Source organism: Centruroides vittatus, unplaced genomic scaffold (genome assembly GCF_030686945.1).
Source record: "Centruroides vittatus isolate TY-2023 unplaced genomic scaffold, ASM3068694v2 contig_912, whole genome shotgun sequence".
NCBI lineage: Eukaryota > Metazoa > Arthropoda > Arachnida > Scorpiones > Buthidae > Centruroides > Centruroides vittatus.
Genome location: NW_027122601.1, coordinates 1,183,322 through 1,202,715, shown reverse-complemented (window position 1 = coordinate 1,202,715; position 19,394 = coordinate 1,183,322). Strand labels below are relative to the sequence as shown.

At 27.3% G+C, this 19,394-nt stretch overlaps 1 protein-coding gene across 1 annotated transcript in view; it reads left to right on the top strand.

Moving 5' to 3' along the window:
- Positions 1-18,662, top strand: part of LOC136984297 (SH3 domain-containing kinase-binding protein 1-like) — a 45,633-nt gene extending 26,971 nt beyond the window's left edge. The window contains exons 3-14 of the mRNA XM_067281228.1: positions 2,151-2,192; positions 4,710-4,964; positions 8,697-8,827; positions 10,110-10,179; positions 10,883-11,070; positions 13,266-13,443; positions 13,515-13,778; positions 13,856-13,974; positions 14,058-14,165; positions 15,297-15,390; positions 15,464-15,687; positions 17,020-18,662. Coding sequence (XP_067137329.1) covers positions 2,162-2,192; positions 4,710-4,964; positions 8,697-8,827; positions 10,110-10,179; positions 10,883-11,070; positions 13,266-13,443; positions 13,515-13,778; positions 13,856-13,974; positions 14,058-14,165; positions 15,297-15,390; positions 15,464-15,687; positions 17,020-17,172 — 1,815 coding nt within the window. The 5' untranslated portion in view covers positions 2,151-2,161 and the 3' untranslated portion in view covers positions 17,173-18,662. The remainder of the gene's footprint in view (positions 1-2,150; positions 2,193-4,709; positions 4,965-8,696; positions 8,828-10,109; positions 10,180-10,882; positions 11,071-13,265; positions 13,444-13,514; positions 13,779-13,855; positions 13,975-14,057; positions 14,166-15,296; positions 15,391-15,463; positions 15,688-17,019) is intronic.
- Positions 18,663-19,394: the final 732 nt, after the last annotated feature.

The following is a 19,394-nucleotide window of genomic DNA, read 5'->3' as shown; positions in this document are numbered from 1 at the left end:
TAAAATATGTAAATACTGTATAATAAAATGAAAATTGCATTTGCTGGTTGCACACTGTTGACTTTGACATCTTAAACATGGCCACCATATCTGCCACAAGTGTACCGCTTTCACATTTCAGTTATCGATAATACAATCTTCCTTTTAGATTTTTTGCCTTTACACACTTCTTGGATGCTATGGTTAATAAGTAAAGGTTACATTGGGCTGAATGGAAAGTTTATGTGTAGTTTTAATAGCTGTCGTTACTTAACATACTTATGTGGTTTAATTGTAATAGTCATTGAAATTTAACACATTGTTATTAATGAGAGATTGTATTCTTTGTTTAGATGCTTGCTTTAAACTTTTCACTTCATTTTTGTTTGAATAAAATCAAATTGAATTTTGAAATTGAAATTAGATAAAAAGTGTTTTCAGCGTGTACTCTATGAATTTTGGAAAGGATATAAGCTGTATAAACAGTAAAAAAGGTTCATAATTTGTATGGGGAAGACTCTTCTAAGCTTCGAATATGCGTGATTTAAAAAATTCTGTTTGGGAAATTTTGAACTAATGAATAAACAGTGTACAGGGCATTCAGAAGATGTCAAGAAAGAAAAATTGCAGGAAGAAATTGTTAAAAATGACAAAAAACATACAATATGTATATATAATGAAACGTATGAAAAACAAAGCAAAAAAAAACCACTGAAAATATATGAGTGTAACACGATAGCAAGAGATGACTTGCATTCACGGTTCAAGCACATTTTTTCAGTGCATGGACAGTTCAAACTCTGAAGCATTTGAAGTATGATGAACCACTGTACATTCTTTTTCTGTATGCCATTAAATGTGTAAAATTATTTTGTGTATATTGACAAACTCGTGTATTGTGTGCATTGAGCCTTCAAAGTCTAGTAGTATCTGACCAAAAATGGGATATAAATAGATTTTAGAACTGATTCTAGTCATAGTATGGAAGTTGACAAAAGTGTATGTAAGCAAATGGTTGTCATTCCATAGAAAACATATTATAATTTATTATATCTACTTTAACAATAACTCTGTTATTGTTTTCCTGTTTTGTTTTTGACTCTGCGGTTTACTCTCATGTCATTGTACAATACAGTAGACCCCCCCTACAACATGGGTTCATATAAGATGGATTCGTATAACATGGCGGAAAAATTGCGATTGTGTTTGTATAACACACTAAAAGAGGCCCGTATAACATGGTAAAAGAATGAGACAGATTGTCATGGCCGATTCGTGTCTCGACAGGATTGGTTGAATCTGGACCAATAGTGGACATTGCACAAACCATTGAGTTTAAATGAGCAGCAGACCTACTAAAAAACGTTTATTATTCAATGGCCATAAAAATGATATTTCTATTAATGATGTCTCCAAAGTTCAGCGAATTTTTCGCGGAAAGAATAACTTATCTGGAAATGTGTCCGCCATTTGATGAGACGCTCTACACAAAAACAAGCTTAAACAATGGCGTCTTCAAACGGTGCACACTCAGTAAGTATTCCTACAATATTTTGTTTATAGCATAGCTTATATGGATTATTCCGAAAAATTATGCGTGTTTTGGAAATGTTCGAATCAAATTAGTCTAGAATCAATTAATTTTATGGAAGAAAACCTTTCAAACAGTCGTACCCCCTAAACTGCACAAGTGCTAGTCTATGAATGGCTCATGTTTTTGTAAAATGTAAGTGACTCATACAACATGGAATTCATATAACATAGAATGTATCTACCATGTTATGGGTGGGTCTACTGTATATGCGTAATGTGCATTGTGCGTACAATTCAGTCTTGCTAATTCAAACAAATTATTGAATAATGTATTTTTATGTTAGGAAAGTTTTGAATTAAGCAGAGTTTAGATTAGCAAGAGTGTATTTATATTTTCTTTTACATGATCAGCATTCTAAGACATAGTGAATGAGATTTAATTTTCTTTTTAAATACTTTCCATTATTTTTTTTCCTTCATTCATTTACATGTCTCAGGATTACCTGAATTGAAGGCAGAAAACATTTCATAGTACATAATTTTTGGTAACTTCAAGTAGTCTTTATTGTTGCTTTAAGACTAGAAATATTCAAATTTGTTTTCAAAAATAATTCTAAAATTAATTTGGTTTTTTGTAGTTTCAAAAACAATGTCTGAAGAACAAAATGCAGCTGGCAGAGGTAATTTTTTTATACATTTTGTTTAATTTTGAAATGAATGTTATTTCTTTTAATGAAATAACTAAATAATTCATTACAATTTAGAAATTTCAATGAATTATTAGTTACTTCATTCTTTTTAATTTAATATTTAAGCTTTCTTTTAATTTTGTTTTATTTAAACTTTCATATTAATATTTTTATTTATAATAACTTAGAAATATTTAATAAATTTGTTTTTTTTCCTTTTTAATTATTAATATAGTAACGATTTTATGTAAATCCATATTATCTCATTAAGATATATATTAATTTCAATATTTTATTCTTCAGTAAAAGCATTGTATTTGATATATGCACACACTCATGCAAAAATTAGCATTATAGATTTAGACTGTTTTGTTATTTTTTAATATAAATTTAAAAAATATCTTAATTAAAACAATGTATATATATATTTTAATTGGTTTTGTATCATAAATATTAATGAAATGTTGGTAAAATATTCATTTTATTCATCTTAACATATGCTTAATTTCTAGTGGTACAAGAATTATATAATATGCTCCTAATATGTACATACTTAAGTGCCTTCTTAGTGCCCAATGGGTCAAACATATTTAATTTGAGTGTTTTTGTAAAGTAACAAACTGTTTTAAATTTACTTCAGACTATCATGTATTTTCATGGTTTGTCTATTGTTGAAAATTTATGAAAATTACTAGTATTCATGGCAAATTATCTTCCTGTTTATGGGAAATCATTGAAAATGCTTTCCATAAATACTTAGTTATTTTTAAGTTATGCTAGATAACATTATTAACTCAAATTTTTCTATTATTAGATTGTTTTTTGTCACATGATTGCAGTTCTGTGGAGTAGGCCTCTTTCTGCTCTGAGAGCAATAAGAGGCTCAGGGATTTTGTGTATGATAGCTTGTACTGTTCATCTATGTGAAGCTCATAATGTCCGTTTGTGAAGGGCTCATAAATTACGTGTTATATGTTGTCTGTAAACTTTATTGTGTATTTATTTATAATGTTGGTGCTTATATACTTACCTTTCCCATTGTATCAAGAAGAAAATGAAATTGATAGAAAAGTCAAGTGTTAGTCAGAAGATAAGCTGACCTAACCAAACTGAATTTTTGGACTTTCCAGTTCTGCTGAGGAAGTGAAGAGGCAGACATGGAGAATCCAATGACAAAGAGCTCCAGCAAATTTAGAATAGTAATTTAGGGGGGACTAGTGTTGCTATGAGCAAAGCTAATAAATGCCTACCGTGTGGACTTTAGGGAAACTGGCCCCTATTCAGGAGAATGTGAAGGAACCAGTAAAACTTCACATGGACAGTTCATTGGCATGCCAGAAAAGAGGGTCAACTACCAGTACAGTGTTAATCACCTTCTGGTAAGTAAAACAAAGAGAGGAAACCATTACAATGGGAAAGCCAATAATGCATGGCAGAAAAAAAGGCACTGAAACCAATTGCCACAGAAAAAGAAGAGTATAGTAAAGTGAAATTGACAAAGGCTTAAACGATGCTCATTGCTTGGAGAGCAATGTGCCTGTATTTTTCTTCTTCCAGTCCTATTATTTGGAGTTTAAAATTACTTATTATTTACTGTGGCCAAGAGTGGGGCCAAGGTAGAATGTATTAGTTACTTTTTGTTAATATAGTTACTTATTTGCTGCTACTAGATCCAGGAAAGCTGAGAAGTAAAGTTTATGTTTAATACCTGGAAAGCTACTTACAACAGAGACTTACAAACTAATTAATGTTAAGCATATACACATGAAAGACAAAACAAATTTTTTTAAGGCTTTATTGCTAAAGAGACAAGTAAGGAGGGGCCTCTCTCTCATTGGTGAGTGGTCACCAGATTCTATTATGAGTTTAAATTCATATTATTAATATATTTTGAGAAGCTGAAATTTCATAAATTCCAGTTCAGTCTGATCTAGGAAAAAATTTTCAGCTTACATCATCAATAAATTCATTTTTAATTAATTGGGCTACAATTTGAAAAATTGTAAACCTATAAATTTCCACTGTCATCTGTTTGTTGTCTTTCTTAATCTGAAGAATGGAGTTAAATAGATGAAAACTGGGATCAGATGTCAAAAGCTTAGGAGCAGGAGGCCCTGATTAACTATATATGAACTTCTGTTTTGCATCAGAAGTTGTGTTATTTCAATTCAAAAATTTTCTCCAGAAAGTAGTTAGATGACTGGCATGACTCTATTGCTAACAAGAAAAGTATAATGTACACTACTAATTTGAAGTGGAGAATATATTAAATTAAATAAATTAAAAATATAATTAAAAATTACAGTCTGGCATTGTGACGATGTCACAATAAAATAATTGCTTGTTAATTTAGATTTATTTGCATTTTAAGACAGTTTTGTACTTTCTTAAAATATAAAATATCATTTCAAAAAAGTAATGTAATTTAAATGAAATGAGAAATTTAGACCATGATTTTGTTTTTTATGAAGTGTGAAATGAATTATAAATTATTTTACACAATTTCAGAAACTGTAAGGCAGAGAAGAGCACGAGTTTTATATAGTTATACTCCTGCAAATGATGATGAATTAGAATTACAAGTAAATGATATTATTAGAGTAATAGAAGAAGTAGAAGAAGGCTGGTGGAGAGGTATTTTGAAAGGCAAAGAAGGTGTATTTCCATCTAATTTTGTTGTAGAAGATAATTCAGAAGTTTTTGAACCTTCTAAAGTATCTGAAAAGCAAGAGGAAAAAGATGGATCTGTAGTTGATGCTACTGGTTGGTATTGTATTTGATTATTTACAAGTTTTTGGAAAATTTATATTCTATACTTTAATGCTTACTGCTATTTGTAAATGAAATTATTTAAAATGGAAATTTTATGGAATATATATGGTTTTTTTATAATTTGGATATCTAAGATATTCAGAAAAAAAATGCTAGTTCAGTTGAATCACCGATGAAAATATTATTAAAAATATTAAATGATGAGTAATTATATTGTAGTCTTTATTTTTTAATATGAGAAAAATATGAAAGCAATAAATTAAAAATGCTGAAATCATTATTTTGAGCTGTACTATAGGAGGAGAAAGAAAATGCAACTTGTAAAATGTTATTTTCATAAGTTGTTATTGCCAGCCATCATTAATCATTATTATCATAGATGGTGATGGTGATGCATATTTTCATTTCAGAACTAGATTTTTTTTCCCTCTTTCTGTGTCTGATAATTCTTTTGCCATTTCGTTTGTATATTTAATTTATATGTTAATTTCTTTTTCAAGATCTTTCAGTTGTTTTTTTTTATTTTTTTTTTTTGCTGGGGTTGTTTTCTCTTGTCATTTTGTGTCTAAAGCTTTCAGATTTAGATGACTCTAGTTTTTTTCACTTACAGTCATTTTTATAGTTACTTTGTGTCTATTTTTAATTAGAAATGCAAGAAATCAATATTTTATATTTGACCAAAAAATTACGTATTTTGATTTTCCTAAGATTTTAGTATATTTTAAAAAATGTAAAAGTATACAACATTGAAGACTTATACAAAAACAAGCTTTCAAAGTTTTCTTAAACATCCTTTCACAATCACTGGAACACAATCAACATTGGCAAAGTCAACCTTTTTTTTATAGGCACTTTCCTACTTGTATGTATTGTTTAAAAGATCCATGACGTCGTATATCTTCAAAATTTTCATTGTAAAGAAAAAATATATATATTTTCTTGAATTTTTAGATTTAAAAAAGTATTTAAAAGATTTTAGTACTTTGCATTATTCAATCATTGAGTAATTTCATCTTTTAAGACTTATTTTTATTTACATGTTAACTAAGTCTTCTATTTAAAACAAAATTAAAAGAATAGACTATCCAAATAATCCATATAAATTTTAATTCTAATTTTATTTTTAATTATTAAATGTTTTAGCATTTAATAGTTATAATACCTACATTTTTAATAAAAAAAAGTCTGAATCTTGAATTCGATTCAAAACCTTTCAAAAATGTAAAAACTTTTGTAAAACATAACATCAGGGAGTGATTTTCAAACTATGGAGTAGAATCAGAAACTAGAGCAACTATAAGTGAAAAATTACTGATGTCTAACAGAAAACTACTTTCTAAATTTATTTATAATTTTTAAATAGTTAAAATAACAAAAAAATATAGAAATTTAAATTCATTTCATTTTTTTAAAAGACAGAGATGGTAATAAACAAGATGAAATGGTTTACTTCAGAAGTGGCCAACTCAAGGCCTGCAAGTCACTTAGTGACCCACAGCTGCATTTGGAATGGCCCGCCTATTATCAACCTCGAAAATCAATCCTAATATTGAGAAACTGTTAACTGAAATGCAAATTCAGAAACCACATTGAGAGGATTTTAAATTCAGATTCTTTGTTTTTTTAATTAGAATTTCAAATTTTTTGTTCTCCTTTCAATAAAAAATGTTTTTAATATTTTGTCACTTTCAAACTAAAACTAGTGGCTTATTTAATATTTGTTTTTACAACCATCTAACAACATATTTTAATGCTTTTATTATACTTGTTTACTTTTAATACTCTTTAGTTCAGTGGTTGGCAACCGGTGGTCCATGGACCATTGATGGTCCGCGAGAAAATTTGGGTGGTCCATGGAGAAATTTGGACATTGATCAACTGAAGGTTATGCGAATTATTAGGAAAGAAATGCAAAATGCTTAGTTATGTTTTTTCACTCCTTGGTGGTTTTTATTTGAATCTAAAATGAAATACGAAGTGACTGTTATTAATAAATAATAAACAGTAAACGATATTGTGAGCGCGATTGTCGTCCTTTGTAGAAAAGCAAAAAGCACTAAGAATCCATAAACTTATTTCAAACAAGCAGTAATGAATTTTAGGCTTGCATTAATTTGTTATAATTAAACATGCAAGTTTCATATTAATATAGTAAAATTGAACTTTTATAATCATTATTCTACAGATTTTGTATTGTTTAAAAAAATTCATGATAGTGGTCCGCAAAATTCAAAATTGTGAGTTTAGTGGTCTGTGAGGGCAGAAAGGTTGCAGATTGCTGCTTTAGTTTATCTTTAACTACTACTATAAACTGGATGTAAGGTGATTGGATAGTGGCTCGGCAAAAACTTGGTGCCTATTTATAGACATGCCTGGAAAAAGTTGTTGGTCACCCTTGGTTTACTTCATAAGATAATTTATTTTATCAGTTTGGATATTATAATATAATGGATGGCAAATCTTTGAGTTTGTATACCACAACAAATGTATTTTGTGCACACAAATAAAAGTTAAATTTAGTTTATACTCTAAAACTAATTTTGTATTGCAAAGCTATAATAATACATTTAACTCATGATCATGTGCAATAGTGGCAATTTTATATGCATACTAGTTTTTTATAAGCATGTTTTTCATCTAATTGACTTAGCTGTGAACTGTGCTTCCATGATATTCTCATTCTACATGCTATCCATCTAAAAATGTCTCCAAAAATATTTTCTGCTTATCACAAGCCTTCAAAAATACTTTTGCAGAAACTTGCCATCTTGTGCATGTGATTGCTGTGATGTCATTTTTGGTGACCTGACATCGTGAAAAATGATGTCATGGAGGTCTCTCATAATTGCTACAAGAGGTGGTCATGCTGTCATGGATATTTGTTAGCTATGAATGATTTGATGGTCTGCAAGTTACTACAATCTTGAATTCTTATCTCTGCAAGATAGCCCAGGACACTGACTTTCAACAATTTAAATGTTTTTGTGGTTTTATTTTCTGCATGAAAAATCATTTTTGGGGTTTTCTGAGAAACACCTCAGGCTGCCTGTTATTTATCTCCAGCTGAATTCATTTACATTAACCCATGCTATCACAAAGTTTCAAGGGCTCCCAAAGGGTGTCCTTGAAAGGACATTGCTCTGTAACAAAACAATATATGACATTTGAAATGTTGTACATGTGGAGAAGAGACATTACAGATTTTTCCAGAATTGTCAAATTCAAGGAATGACAATTATATGCAGTGTAATTAAGTGTGAAAAATCATTTAAAATCTCTACCTTATGCATGTAATCATATTAAGAAAAAGCACACATGATTGCAGGTTAATAGACTGCTACAGTAATTGGAATAATATATTCATAATTAAGAATTATTATTGTGACTATATAGTAAATAAATGAAATTGTATAGGTTGTATAGTGGGAAAAGTGCACAGATTAATATTGTTGATACATTAAACAATATGATCATATTCTTATATTTTTAAAATTATTTATTTTTATTTATTTTATTTCATTAAATTTGCAGGAAAAGTCTGAATATACATTTGATTTCTGTCCTCCTACAAAAACATTAGTATTATTATGTACAAATTTTTGATTTTAATTTAGAATATAACAACAGTTTATAATTATATATGTAATATAATATGTAAGTTTATTTTATGAATACATTGAATACATTTTATTTAAACTAATAAGTTTTTTTTTTTTAACTCAGATGGTGCTAAATTGAGTTCTCCTAGCCATCAAGAGATCAAACCAAAGCCAGTGAGAGGAGTTGGACTTGGAAATATTTTTCAAGATGGAATTAAAAAATTAACACCTGTAGAATCTTCAGCAGATAAAAAAGTGTGTATGATTGTTTTATTAAATATTGATTTGCTTCTTTGGTTAATTTGTTTCATTCTTACATTTTATAAAATAAAATGAGCATTAACAAAATAAGAGATGAAAAATTATTTAACTTTTTTCATTCACAATTTCATGTAGTTAATAGTATATACTAAGGGTATTTTTTAAATAAGGTCCATTTTTTGATAAGAAGAAAAATACTGTAAATATTGCTAAAATATATTTTTTCCCATATTCTATATACTTTTATCTACTTTCTACATAATTTCCATTTTTGTTCAAACATTTATCATACCGCTCAAAATTTTTTAAAATTCCGACTTCAAAGAAATCTGTGCCTGCCACCGGAAGACATTAGGCCACGCCACTTGTCTTGTATGGCACGACAGAGTCACACAATAAGCATCAGAATTGATTGATGTGCCTCTTGGCATAAAATCCACTAACAAAGTCTGTTTCCTGTCCCAAAAGACAGTTACCATGATTTTTTGTGCTGAAATTTAATAACAGATCGTATCTTACAGTCAGTGGGCGACTCAATTTTCTTAAACATTATAAACTTTTACAGTTCAGCACACAGATAGATGATTCGGCTGCAAATGACATCTAAACACGCGCAAAGCATGCTGAAAACAGATGCTCATGCACACTGCTGCAATTGCGTGTCATTCTCACTCTCATTCACAAATGGACCTTATTTAAAAAATAGCCCTCATAGTTCATTGCCAGCTTGCATTTTGGTTGATTGTTAAAAGAATATCAATGTGAATTTTGCTTTATGGTCTTATTGAATATGCCAAAATGCATTGTGCACATTTTTGAAGTAGTATAACATGAAATTCATATTGCAGCTGGATCTGAGAAGTCAGAATGTGTTGTTAACTTTCTTTCATTCACTGAGGATTTTTGGTCTTTGAGTCTATCATATATAATATATACTTTTGCTTTCATCATTTAAACTTAGGCGTAGGTAAACTGCTACTTATTTTTACACTATTACATTTTTTTTTTAAATAGAGAAATTTATCATAATTCAACACAATTATGCCCTCTAAGCTTTTGTTGTTACTTAAATTTTATATTGTAGTCTAATTGAAAATTATCAGACTTCCTTCCTAGTCCTTGTTCTCCTGTTCAAGTGCTGGGAAAATCAAGAGCATTTTTATAAATAAATTAGATTTTCAACATATTTTTGATTTTAATCTTTATCTATTAATTAATTAATATATGCAAAGCATTATTATTATGTAAGTTAACTTTTAATTTTTTAAAATTTCAGCCCATATTGAAAAAACCTCCACCTTTACCAGCTAATGCTGAAAATGCCCCAAAGTTACCTCCAAAACCAGGTAATTGAACAAAAAGTTCTTATTTAAGAAAAGAAATTTTTAAAACAGATAAAATTTTCAATTAGAATAACTATCATATTATGTTTAAGTGAAATTGTACTTAAGTTGCAAATTATTTATTTAAATATTTAATTTAAAATGTAGCCTTTGATTTTGCATTTTTAATTAAAATTAACACCTGAAGTTAGTTAAACAAAATAATTTTGTAAATACAATAAACCCTTGCTAATTGGACTAACTTTTTGAAATGGTAACTTAGAATTTCTTGAGAATAGAAAAGTTATAATTGAGTGTTTTTCAATATCAAGTCTTTGCAATACTGTGCATTTTATTACTGTAGTTGGTAAGTTATTAAAGACTACATTGCTTTATACTGTACTGTCATGAAATTTTATGAGCTCACTTCCCGTAATAATGAATTTAGCAGTAAAACTTCTATGCAGAGCTGATTATAATAAATTATTGCACTGTATATTCACATTCTCATTTTCCACATTGTTGGAGAAAATTCCCTGCCAACTTGGCCCTCCTTGCACTTTTGTAACCTTTGACAATCTTCACTGCCCTATTAGTCGAGTTAGTGGGGTTTGCTGTATATATAGAAAAATAATATAACTAAAATTTAAATTTTAAATTTAAAAAGTTTGTAGAATTAGTTTTTGATATACATTTTTAATGTTTGTATTGAAAAAAATTTTAATAGTGAGAGAACAGGCTCAAGTAATATATCCATATGAAGCACAGAATGATGATGAATTGACATTAAAAAAAGGAGACATAATCACAATTATTACAAAGGAGGTTGAAGATAAAGGATGGTGGAAAGGAGAACTAAATGGACAAATTGGAGTATTCCCAGATAATTTTGTTGAATTAGTTAGAATAGAAGAAGTAAGTTTCTAAATTATTTGTCATAATACACTCAAACTGTTTTTGTGCGGTTTTTTTTTGTGCAGTTTTTTGTGCGGTATACCAATTTGATTGAAATTCATATACTGCACAAAAAAAATTGCACAAATAAAAAATCGCACAAAAAAAGACCGCACAAAAACAGGTTTGAGTGTAATTATAATTTTGAATATAATTTTTAAATTGAAAAAGTCAATAAATAAAAAATGATTATGCTTAAATTTTGTTGAATGTAACTATATTTGAATTTTTCATTTAATTCTTTGCTATTATAACTTAAAATTTGACTGACACCAAGATTATCTTCACAAAGAAATGAATTTTAAAATTAGTTTTTATTACAGTTTTTATTTTTATTATTTGATTATATTTGATGTGATAACTTCACTTGATAATGGTTTTGCTGTGCAAAATAATTACTGTTTTTTATGAAGAAAAAATGTTATTGGTAAGAGTGCTACATCATGACTTCTCACTATATTCATTAAATTTAACTTTGTTAGGAAATAGAAATAAATAAAAATGCAACAGATTTTGAGACAAGATAATCAATGTCTTTAGTGATTTATTTAGAAAAAAATAAGTGGGATGTAAGATTTTCAAATAAACAATTTTTTCTTTCTTATCAACAAGTAGATAGATACAGAATTAAATTTCCTTTTTGTTCATTTTATCACTATTTTTTTATCATCCTTCATTATAACTTCTTTTTTCATACAAATTAGTCTCACATTACAAATTAGTCTCTTTTATGTAAAACAAGAACTAATCTATGTAAGTACAAGAGTTAGGTCTGACTATACTTATATTATATTAATGTGCAAACAATTGAAAGTAAATTGTAAGAAGCTTTATCTATCACTATATAAAGTCATATAACATTGGCTATTCAGCAATTATATAGTATTTTAATAAAATAAATAGTTAGTTGATTGAGTTTCATATTTAAATGTATTTAACATAGAATTTGAATAATTTCATTCATCTTTTAATATTCTGATACTATTAATTTTAGCAATAAATTAATTTTTATATCAAGTTTTCCTCATATTTTCAATTTTGAATAAATAAAACAGAATTTAATAATAATTTATTTTAAATACATTTCAAACAGTGAAATGATTTGAAAATATCTACTTAAAACATGTAAGTTCTAAGATCTTTAATTTGGAATACTAAGATAATAAAATCATATTTTACATAGTTCTGCTTGAAAAACAAATGTAAGCTGTTCATTCTTAAGTCTGATATGTTTCATAATAATTTTCAAATGTTTTACAGTTTGGTAATAAGTTAATTGAATAAAAATATGTTTTACAAATTTATCAATACAGTAGAAATCCATGCATCTAGATCTTGTTAATCCAGATTATAAAACACAATCTCTGTCTCAGAAGTATGAAAGATGAACATCATATGCCAATACAATGTATGTCTATGTTATGCATTCCATGGGAATATTCTTTGAGGTTAAAAAAGATTCAACAGGATATTAAATAATCTTTTAAGATTTTCAATTATAAAAAATTGCTTGTAGAATAAAATTGTTGTGCTTCTCACAGTGGTTAATATGTTAATAAGTTCATTATTTGTAACCTTGCAAGTTATTTACTCAACACTTTCAGCTACTATTGTTTCACTGAATTTCAGTCACCTTAAGTCTTCTTTGAAGTAAACACTGTGAAAATGATGTCTAAATAAGTGATTGTTATGATGGAGAATAAATTAGAAATATAAAAAACAGTTTTTTTATTATTTTTTTAATGTCATTAATGAATTTTTCTGATTATCTGGATTTTCAGTCATCATGATCAAACCTGGTTTTGAGCTGGATATATGAGGTTCCTCTGTATTTAGTGCTTATATAATTTTTTTTATTGTTTTATAAGATTTGTTCAAAGTACAAAATTTTTTATATTTAATAAATCTTAAATTGGTTTTTGAATTTACATCTGTAGGAGGGGAGAGTTTCTTTCAGAGAGAGATAGTAAAATAATAATCATTTATACAGGATATCTTACAGATTGCTATTTTTACTAAATAAAGATGTATGTTGCTTGATTAGACTTTTTGAATAAAAGTTTAGTCAGTTTTAGATTTTTGATTAATTAGAGTATATGAATGACTTCTATTTAAAATTTATGCTATAAAATTTTAACAAAATTTATAATTTTTAGGTTCAGCTTAGAAGACCAGAACGACCAGAAAAACCATCAATGACAGTGATATTAAGTAAGAGTAATGTAAAACCTGATATTCCTAAAAAACCAGTTTCAAATCAAGATTTTAGTTGCACAGAAAGAACATCAAAGATTCCACCTCCCAAACCACCTGCCCCAGACCTACCCAAGAAAGGTTTTTCTTTAAAATCTAAAGTCTTGTCCTTAATGTTAATCATTTACTTCAATAATATACTATATTTTTAGATGAAAAACTAGAAAAACCAACACCACCATTACCTGGTAAAAATCCCCAACTTCCTCCTCCCTTGAAGAAACCTCAGAGATCTTCTCTTGGATCTAAACCAAATATTAACACAAGTAGCATTTCTCCTGTAGCTTCCAGTCAAAATTCCTCATCTCCTACTTCTTCCACTCAGTCTACTTCACTTGCATTAACAAATGGAACTGTTGGTCTGACTGATGATATGAAAGCAAAATCATTACAAGAAAATCAAGATAGCAGTATTGGTAATGTAATGTTGTTATGTTTTATAAGTTTTTAAATAATTTAATTATAATGTTTCATATTTTTTTTTCTTTATCAGATGAATTAACATTAGATGTTATAGAGTCTTCCCCTGAAAAATTAACACATCTTGCTGCAAGCAGAGCAAAAGCTCCAAATCGTCGGCCACCATCTCGTATATTTATGAATAAAGAAAATGTACATAAATTAAATTTAATAATTTAGACTTTAAAATAATAATTTGTAAACTAATAATTCCCTTCAATAATAATTGTTTTTAGGATAAAGAGAATGGTGATAATGGATTGCATCAACCAGCATGGCTTAAAGATACATCTAAAAATCAGGATAAGCGATCTAGTCAAGTGGAACCAATTTTATCAGATAAAGTAGGATGATGATTTTTAATTAAAAATTTTGTTTTAAATTACTGTTTAAATGAATATTCAATCTAGTTTGAGTCAAATATTTATATTTTGTTTATATAATGGAGTCATATATTAAATGATGATCTAAATCTCAAAATTAAAACTAAGAAAAGTCTAGTTCATAAAATTGAGTTTAGAGTGAAACAAAAACACTTGTATTATTGAAGAAAATGTTTAAAATTAGGAGAAACACTAAAATTAAAAGTGCCTTCACATTTTGTCCCTTTTCATTCATCAGGAAAATAGTCTAACAATAGTCACTATGTTCCTGAGGTGTAAACAGGGACAAAATATGAAGGCAATTTTAATTTTAGTGTTTTGTCTAATTTTGTGAATTTTAATTATGCTTATTGTTTAAAGAAATTTGTTTAAAAAATCTTAGAATAATTTTCTGTATTTTCTTGATTCTTTTACAATAAGAGATTTAATCTTTTAATAGATTTTGCCTGAAGAAATTTTAATTTTTGATAAGTATCATCAAATAATAATAATGATATTTGTGTTTTCATTTGGCTTAAGATGACATTCTGAAAATTTTTATGTAAGACAGTTTAAAAATATTGTTACCAAGATTATAGAATATTACAATTTGTTTTTAATATAGTTTTTAATATTTAATACATGAAATGTATTTTTACAGTACTTTGTTCTTGTATCCATAATATTTTTAAATGATCTAAATTTACTTGAGTTAGAGTAATGATTTTTATTTAAGAATTATATATTATGTATATGGAATAAGTGGTTAGCTGTGAAACCTGAAACTTTCAGAAAATGGGATTTGAAAATTGAACAAACCAAAAATAGCAAATGTTTGATGGGTTATTGCCCACCAAAATTTGCTATTTTATGTAATTGTTTGGAATTTTACATGGTTCCAAATAGAATGTGTTGAATATAACAGGAATACTCTATTATTGAGAAACTGCTTATTATGGTTCTTTATCCACTAAATTATTAACAAACCAGTCTAATAAAATGTCTTCTGATTATTAACAAATATTAAGGAATAGTTTCAGATGTTCTATAATAATTTTAATTAAAAAGTATGTAGTAAAGAAATTTAAACATCCTATATAATTTACAATTTAGGCACAATCACATACAGCTGAACTACCAAAAAGTTCACCACAACACAAACCAGCTCCTCCTGCACCCAGTACAGTCACCCCACAAAAGGATGAAGGTAAATTCATCATATTTTAATATAAAAATTTTGTTATATTTAATGTTAAAATTAAATATTTTGTTTCCTACAGAAAATAAACCAGTAAATAAATCGCCTGCATCTGTTTCCCCTACAAAAGAGCTTTCTCCTACAGCATCTGTATCATCGGTTAGTAAACCTGAGCCAGTTAATAATAGTTCCAATGTTGCTGTTGCATCTGAATCAGTAACCAGTATTAATGACCTGAGGAAAGAAATTCAAACATTGAAAGAGAATACAGTCAGTAAGGAAGAGTTTGCTGAATTACAAAAACAGGTTAGATAATTGTATTTTATCTGGATTCAGGCTTTGTTTTACTGTTTTTAATTTCATTTGCAGTTTTACTTTAGAGTTCTAGAATGAAAGAATTGATCCTGAGGGGGACTCAAACCTTCAATTCCTGCATACTGTACAGCAGTGATCGCCAAACTTTTTTGGTCGTGTACACCTAAGACAAAAATAATTATAAGTTGTACCCCCTATAATATAATATAACGGTGTGTGTGTGTGTGTGTGTGTGTGTGTGTGTGTGTGTGTAGTTAAAAATCAAATTATTTATTATTTAATTATTTTAAACAATATACACACATTTAAATTAAATTACAAATTTACATTTTGATATGCAAAGTGATACTTGGTGTACTCCACTTTGGAGACCACTGCTGTACAGAACCATTCTTCCAGAACTTACTAAATTAAAAATTAATTTATAATTATTAAATTAATTTTTAGTTCATTTTAAAATTTTCTGTTGTCTTTACTCCTTATTCTAAAAAACTAAACTTTTTAATTTTGTATATTTATTAATTTAGTTTTAAATTGAAAATCCTAGAATTTTAAAATAATTGATTATTGAGTAATTGATTAATAAATAATTCCATGGATTATATTAAGATTTGTTGATGACCATAGATATACTTCAGATGTATCAACATCTTAAAACCTGATGATTTTATTAAAGCCAAGTGATTACCAGACTAAATTGGACTACATTTCTGTTACTAATAATTATAAAGTACCAAATAATTTATTGTAAGTAGCTGTAAAAACTGAAATAATTAGATGGACCCTTTTTTTCTTACCAATTTTTAATGTTTATTCTAATTATGTAATATATTAAAATAGGGACTAAACTTTGAATTCAATACACAATTATAATTCAAACACCATCACCATCTATCAGACTATCAAATTTTGCATGTACATATATAAATAAAATGCATATTATTTTGGAAATAATTGCTATCAATTTATTTCAGTATTAGCTAGAATAATACCATTTCTAACTATTAATTACATCATATTTCTTTGATATGTATTTAGATAAAATGTACTTATTTCTAAATTTTTATTTTGTAGTCATAAATTCACTTCTGAAGTTTCTTCTTAGTGTGCTAAGTTTTTGAATGTTTCTTTCCAAATGAACTTTGAAAATTATTGACAAAGCATTTTAGTAATCTTAATTAAAATAAATACACAAATTATTCTAATGTAATATATGTGTAGTTGTAGTTGAGTTTTTGTATATGACATGTAAATAATAGAATGTTTCTGAATTATCATTAATACAGATTATTTTATTAAATTACTAATATTTTTAATTTTCAGATTGAAACTGTAAAAGAAACAATTGAATCACAAAGAAATTATTTCAGCAATTTAGTTTTTGAACTTATGAGTGAAATAGATGAAGAAAAGAAATTGCGAATGGCACTCGAGGTACAGCTAGAACGCATAAAAAAATTAACTGCCACCGTATAATTTATGCACAATAATCAGAATCAATCCGTCTCCACGCAGTTTATTGCTGCCATTTCTAAGGTGATATTTTTTGACACAGTTTTTGGAAGATCACAAACCAACATTCCAATTGGTTTTTCTTACATGTTTATATTGTTATGTAATGCTTGAAGCTGGTTTAGGATATTTGGAGACTGCAGAATACTATTAATATTTAATACCTCGACTGGTTCAGTGCATTTTGGATCAGAAAATAAAATAATGAAAGTTTGTTAATAATATCAAATTATCTATTGTGTACATAATATAAAAGAGCAAATTTTATATGATATTGATGCAGCATAGTGTTTTATTTTGAAGATTTTTTAAAGCATCTTTTATTTTAAATGTGAAAGCATAATTTGTTTGGTTATTAATGGGTTTAGTTAACATTCCAATTAAAATTTTTAATAGTGAAGAATAGGTTTGTATATGTATATTCTTTATTAAGAATAGTGCCAAATATATTAAAATAATTTTTATTTTAGGTTAAAATTTTTACACAACTTTATTGCATATAGTTTAAGGCCAGTTCCAAAGTTTTATATAGTGACAAAATTAGATGGGCTAACAATTTATTAGTTGCGCTGCAATGAAAGAAAATGGTGAGATGCCAGAATGTTTTCCTATAGACTGATAACTTCCATATAACAAATTGTTAAATGTTGAAAATTATTACTGAAGGAAAATAGGATATATAAGTATGAAATTTTTTTAAAGTTTAAAAGTGGAGTGCTTTATAGCATTATAGGTTAGGAAATCTTTATAATATGCCAACTATTTGCTAAAGATGTCAGCAAATAAAAAGTGACTATTAAGAAAAAGAAAAATATAAGTGATAAACTGAGATTAATTCATTTAATGAGAATTATCACATTCACTGTCATGTCAATTATCAATGACCAACAGCATATCCTCCTGTGCCATGTCACTTTTACTAACTGGTGTGATTTAATATTTGCTAACTTGAGATATTTTTATGAAAATAGTTTATTGATCAATGTGTATTTTCAGATCTTTCTCTTTTTACCGTATATCTCGGCAGATAAGACTAGGCATAAATTTTCGTTGAAGTTTTATAGTTTTAACATGTGTCCTATAAGACGACCCCCAAACTATCAATGGCTTATGAATTTAGTTTAGATCAGCGATTATCTGAATAATAACACTGTATAGTGTATACAGAATTATGTCCTATTTGTAATTTTTCGAATGAACAAATTTTATTTTATTGCACTGCCTTGCAATTGTTGCAAACATTCGCACTGATTCGGCATTCGGGTAATGACCTTGACTATTCACAAAAACTGTCATATGGACTATTCTATTTTGTGGACATACCCTACTCTCTACTAGTAAATAATTACGGTTTGTTCGTTTTTTATAATGGTTTTAATTCATATAAATTTCAATCTAATTTCTTTGTATCTGTCGTATAAGACGACCCCGGATTTTGGGGGCCTTTTTTTATGATTCAACTATCGTCTTATCTGCTGAGATATACAGTAATTATTTTTTTACATATTATGTATATATATTTAAAATATATAATTTTTTTTATAAATTTTATTTTGTTTGTACCTTTTTAAATAAAAATAATATATATAAATGTTATGCAAAAATTAGTAAAAGTTACTTTCCAATTAATGGTTCTAAAAAAAATAAGTATGACAAACATCAAGTGTATAGAAATAGTTTTTCACAAACAATTCATTATTATTGATATTTTTAGCTAATTTATAACTGCTATATGACATTACTATCTATAATTTAATTTTTAGAGTGCCATGATGATAATTTACAACTGACAATGAAAAATATTACTTAATACAAAGTGATGCTAATGTCTGATAGCATAATAATAATGAGATGTTATGTGGCAATATTAAATTGGACCAAAATTTAAGAACATTCATGGCAGTGAATGTGTTAAAAGAAGAGAATTTTATTAATAATGAATCAATTAAAGTGCTTAAAAATTTTTTGAAAATCCTATCTTTCACTATTAATTTTCATTTCTAAATTTTGATGTGTTAATATGAGCATTTTCAGTAATAGTCCATATTTTATTTTCTTACTAGAATTTGTAGACATAGTTTTTATCCAAAATTTCTAAATATAAGAAAGTAGCTGTTTAATTATTTTATTCTTGGTTGAAATATTATGATGGTTGTCCTTAGATTTGTAAGTTATATAATTATTTC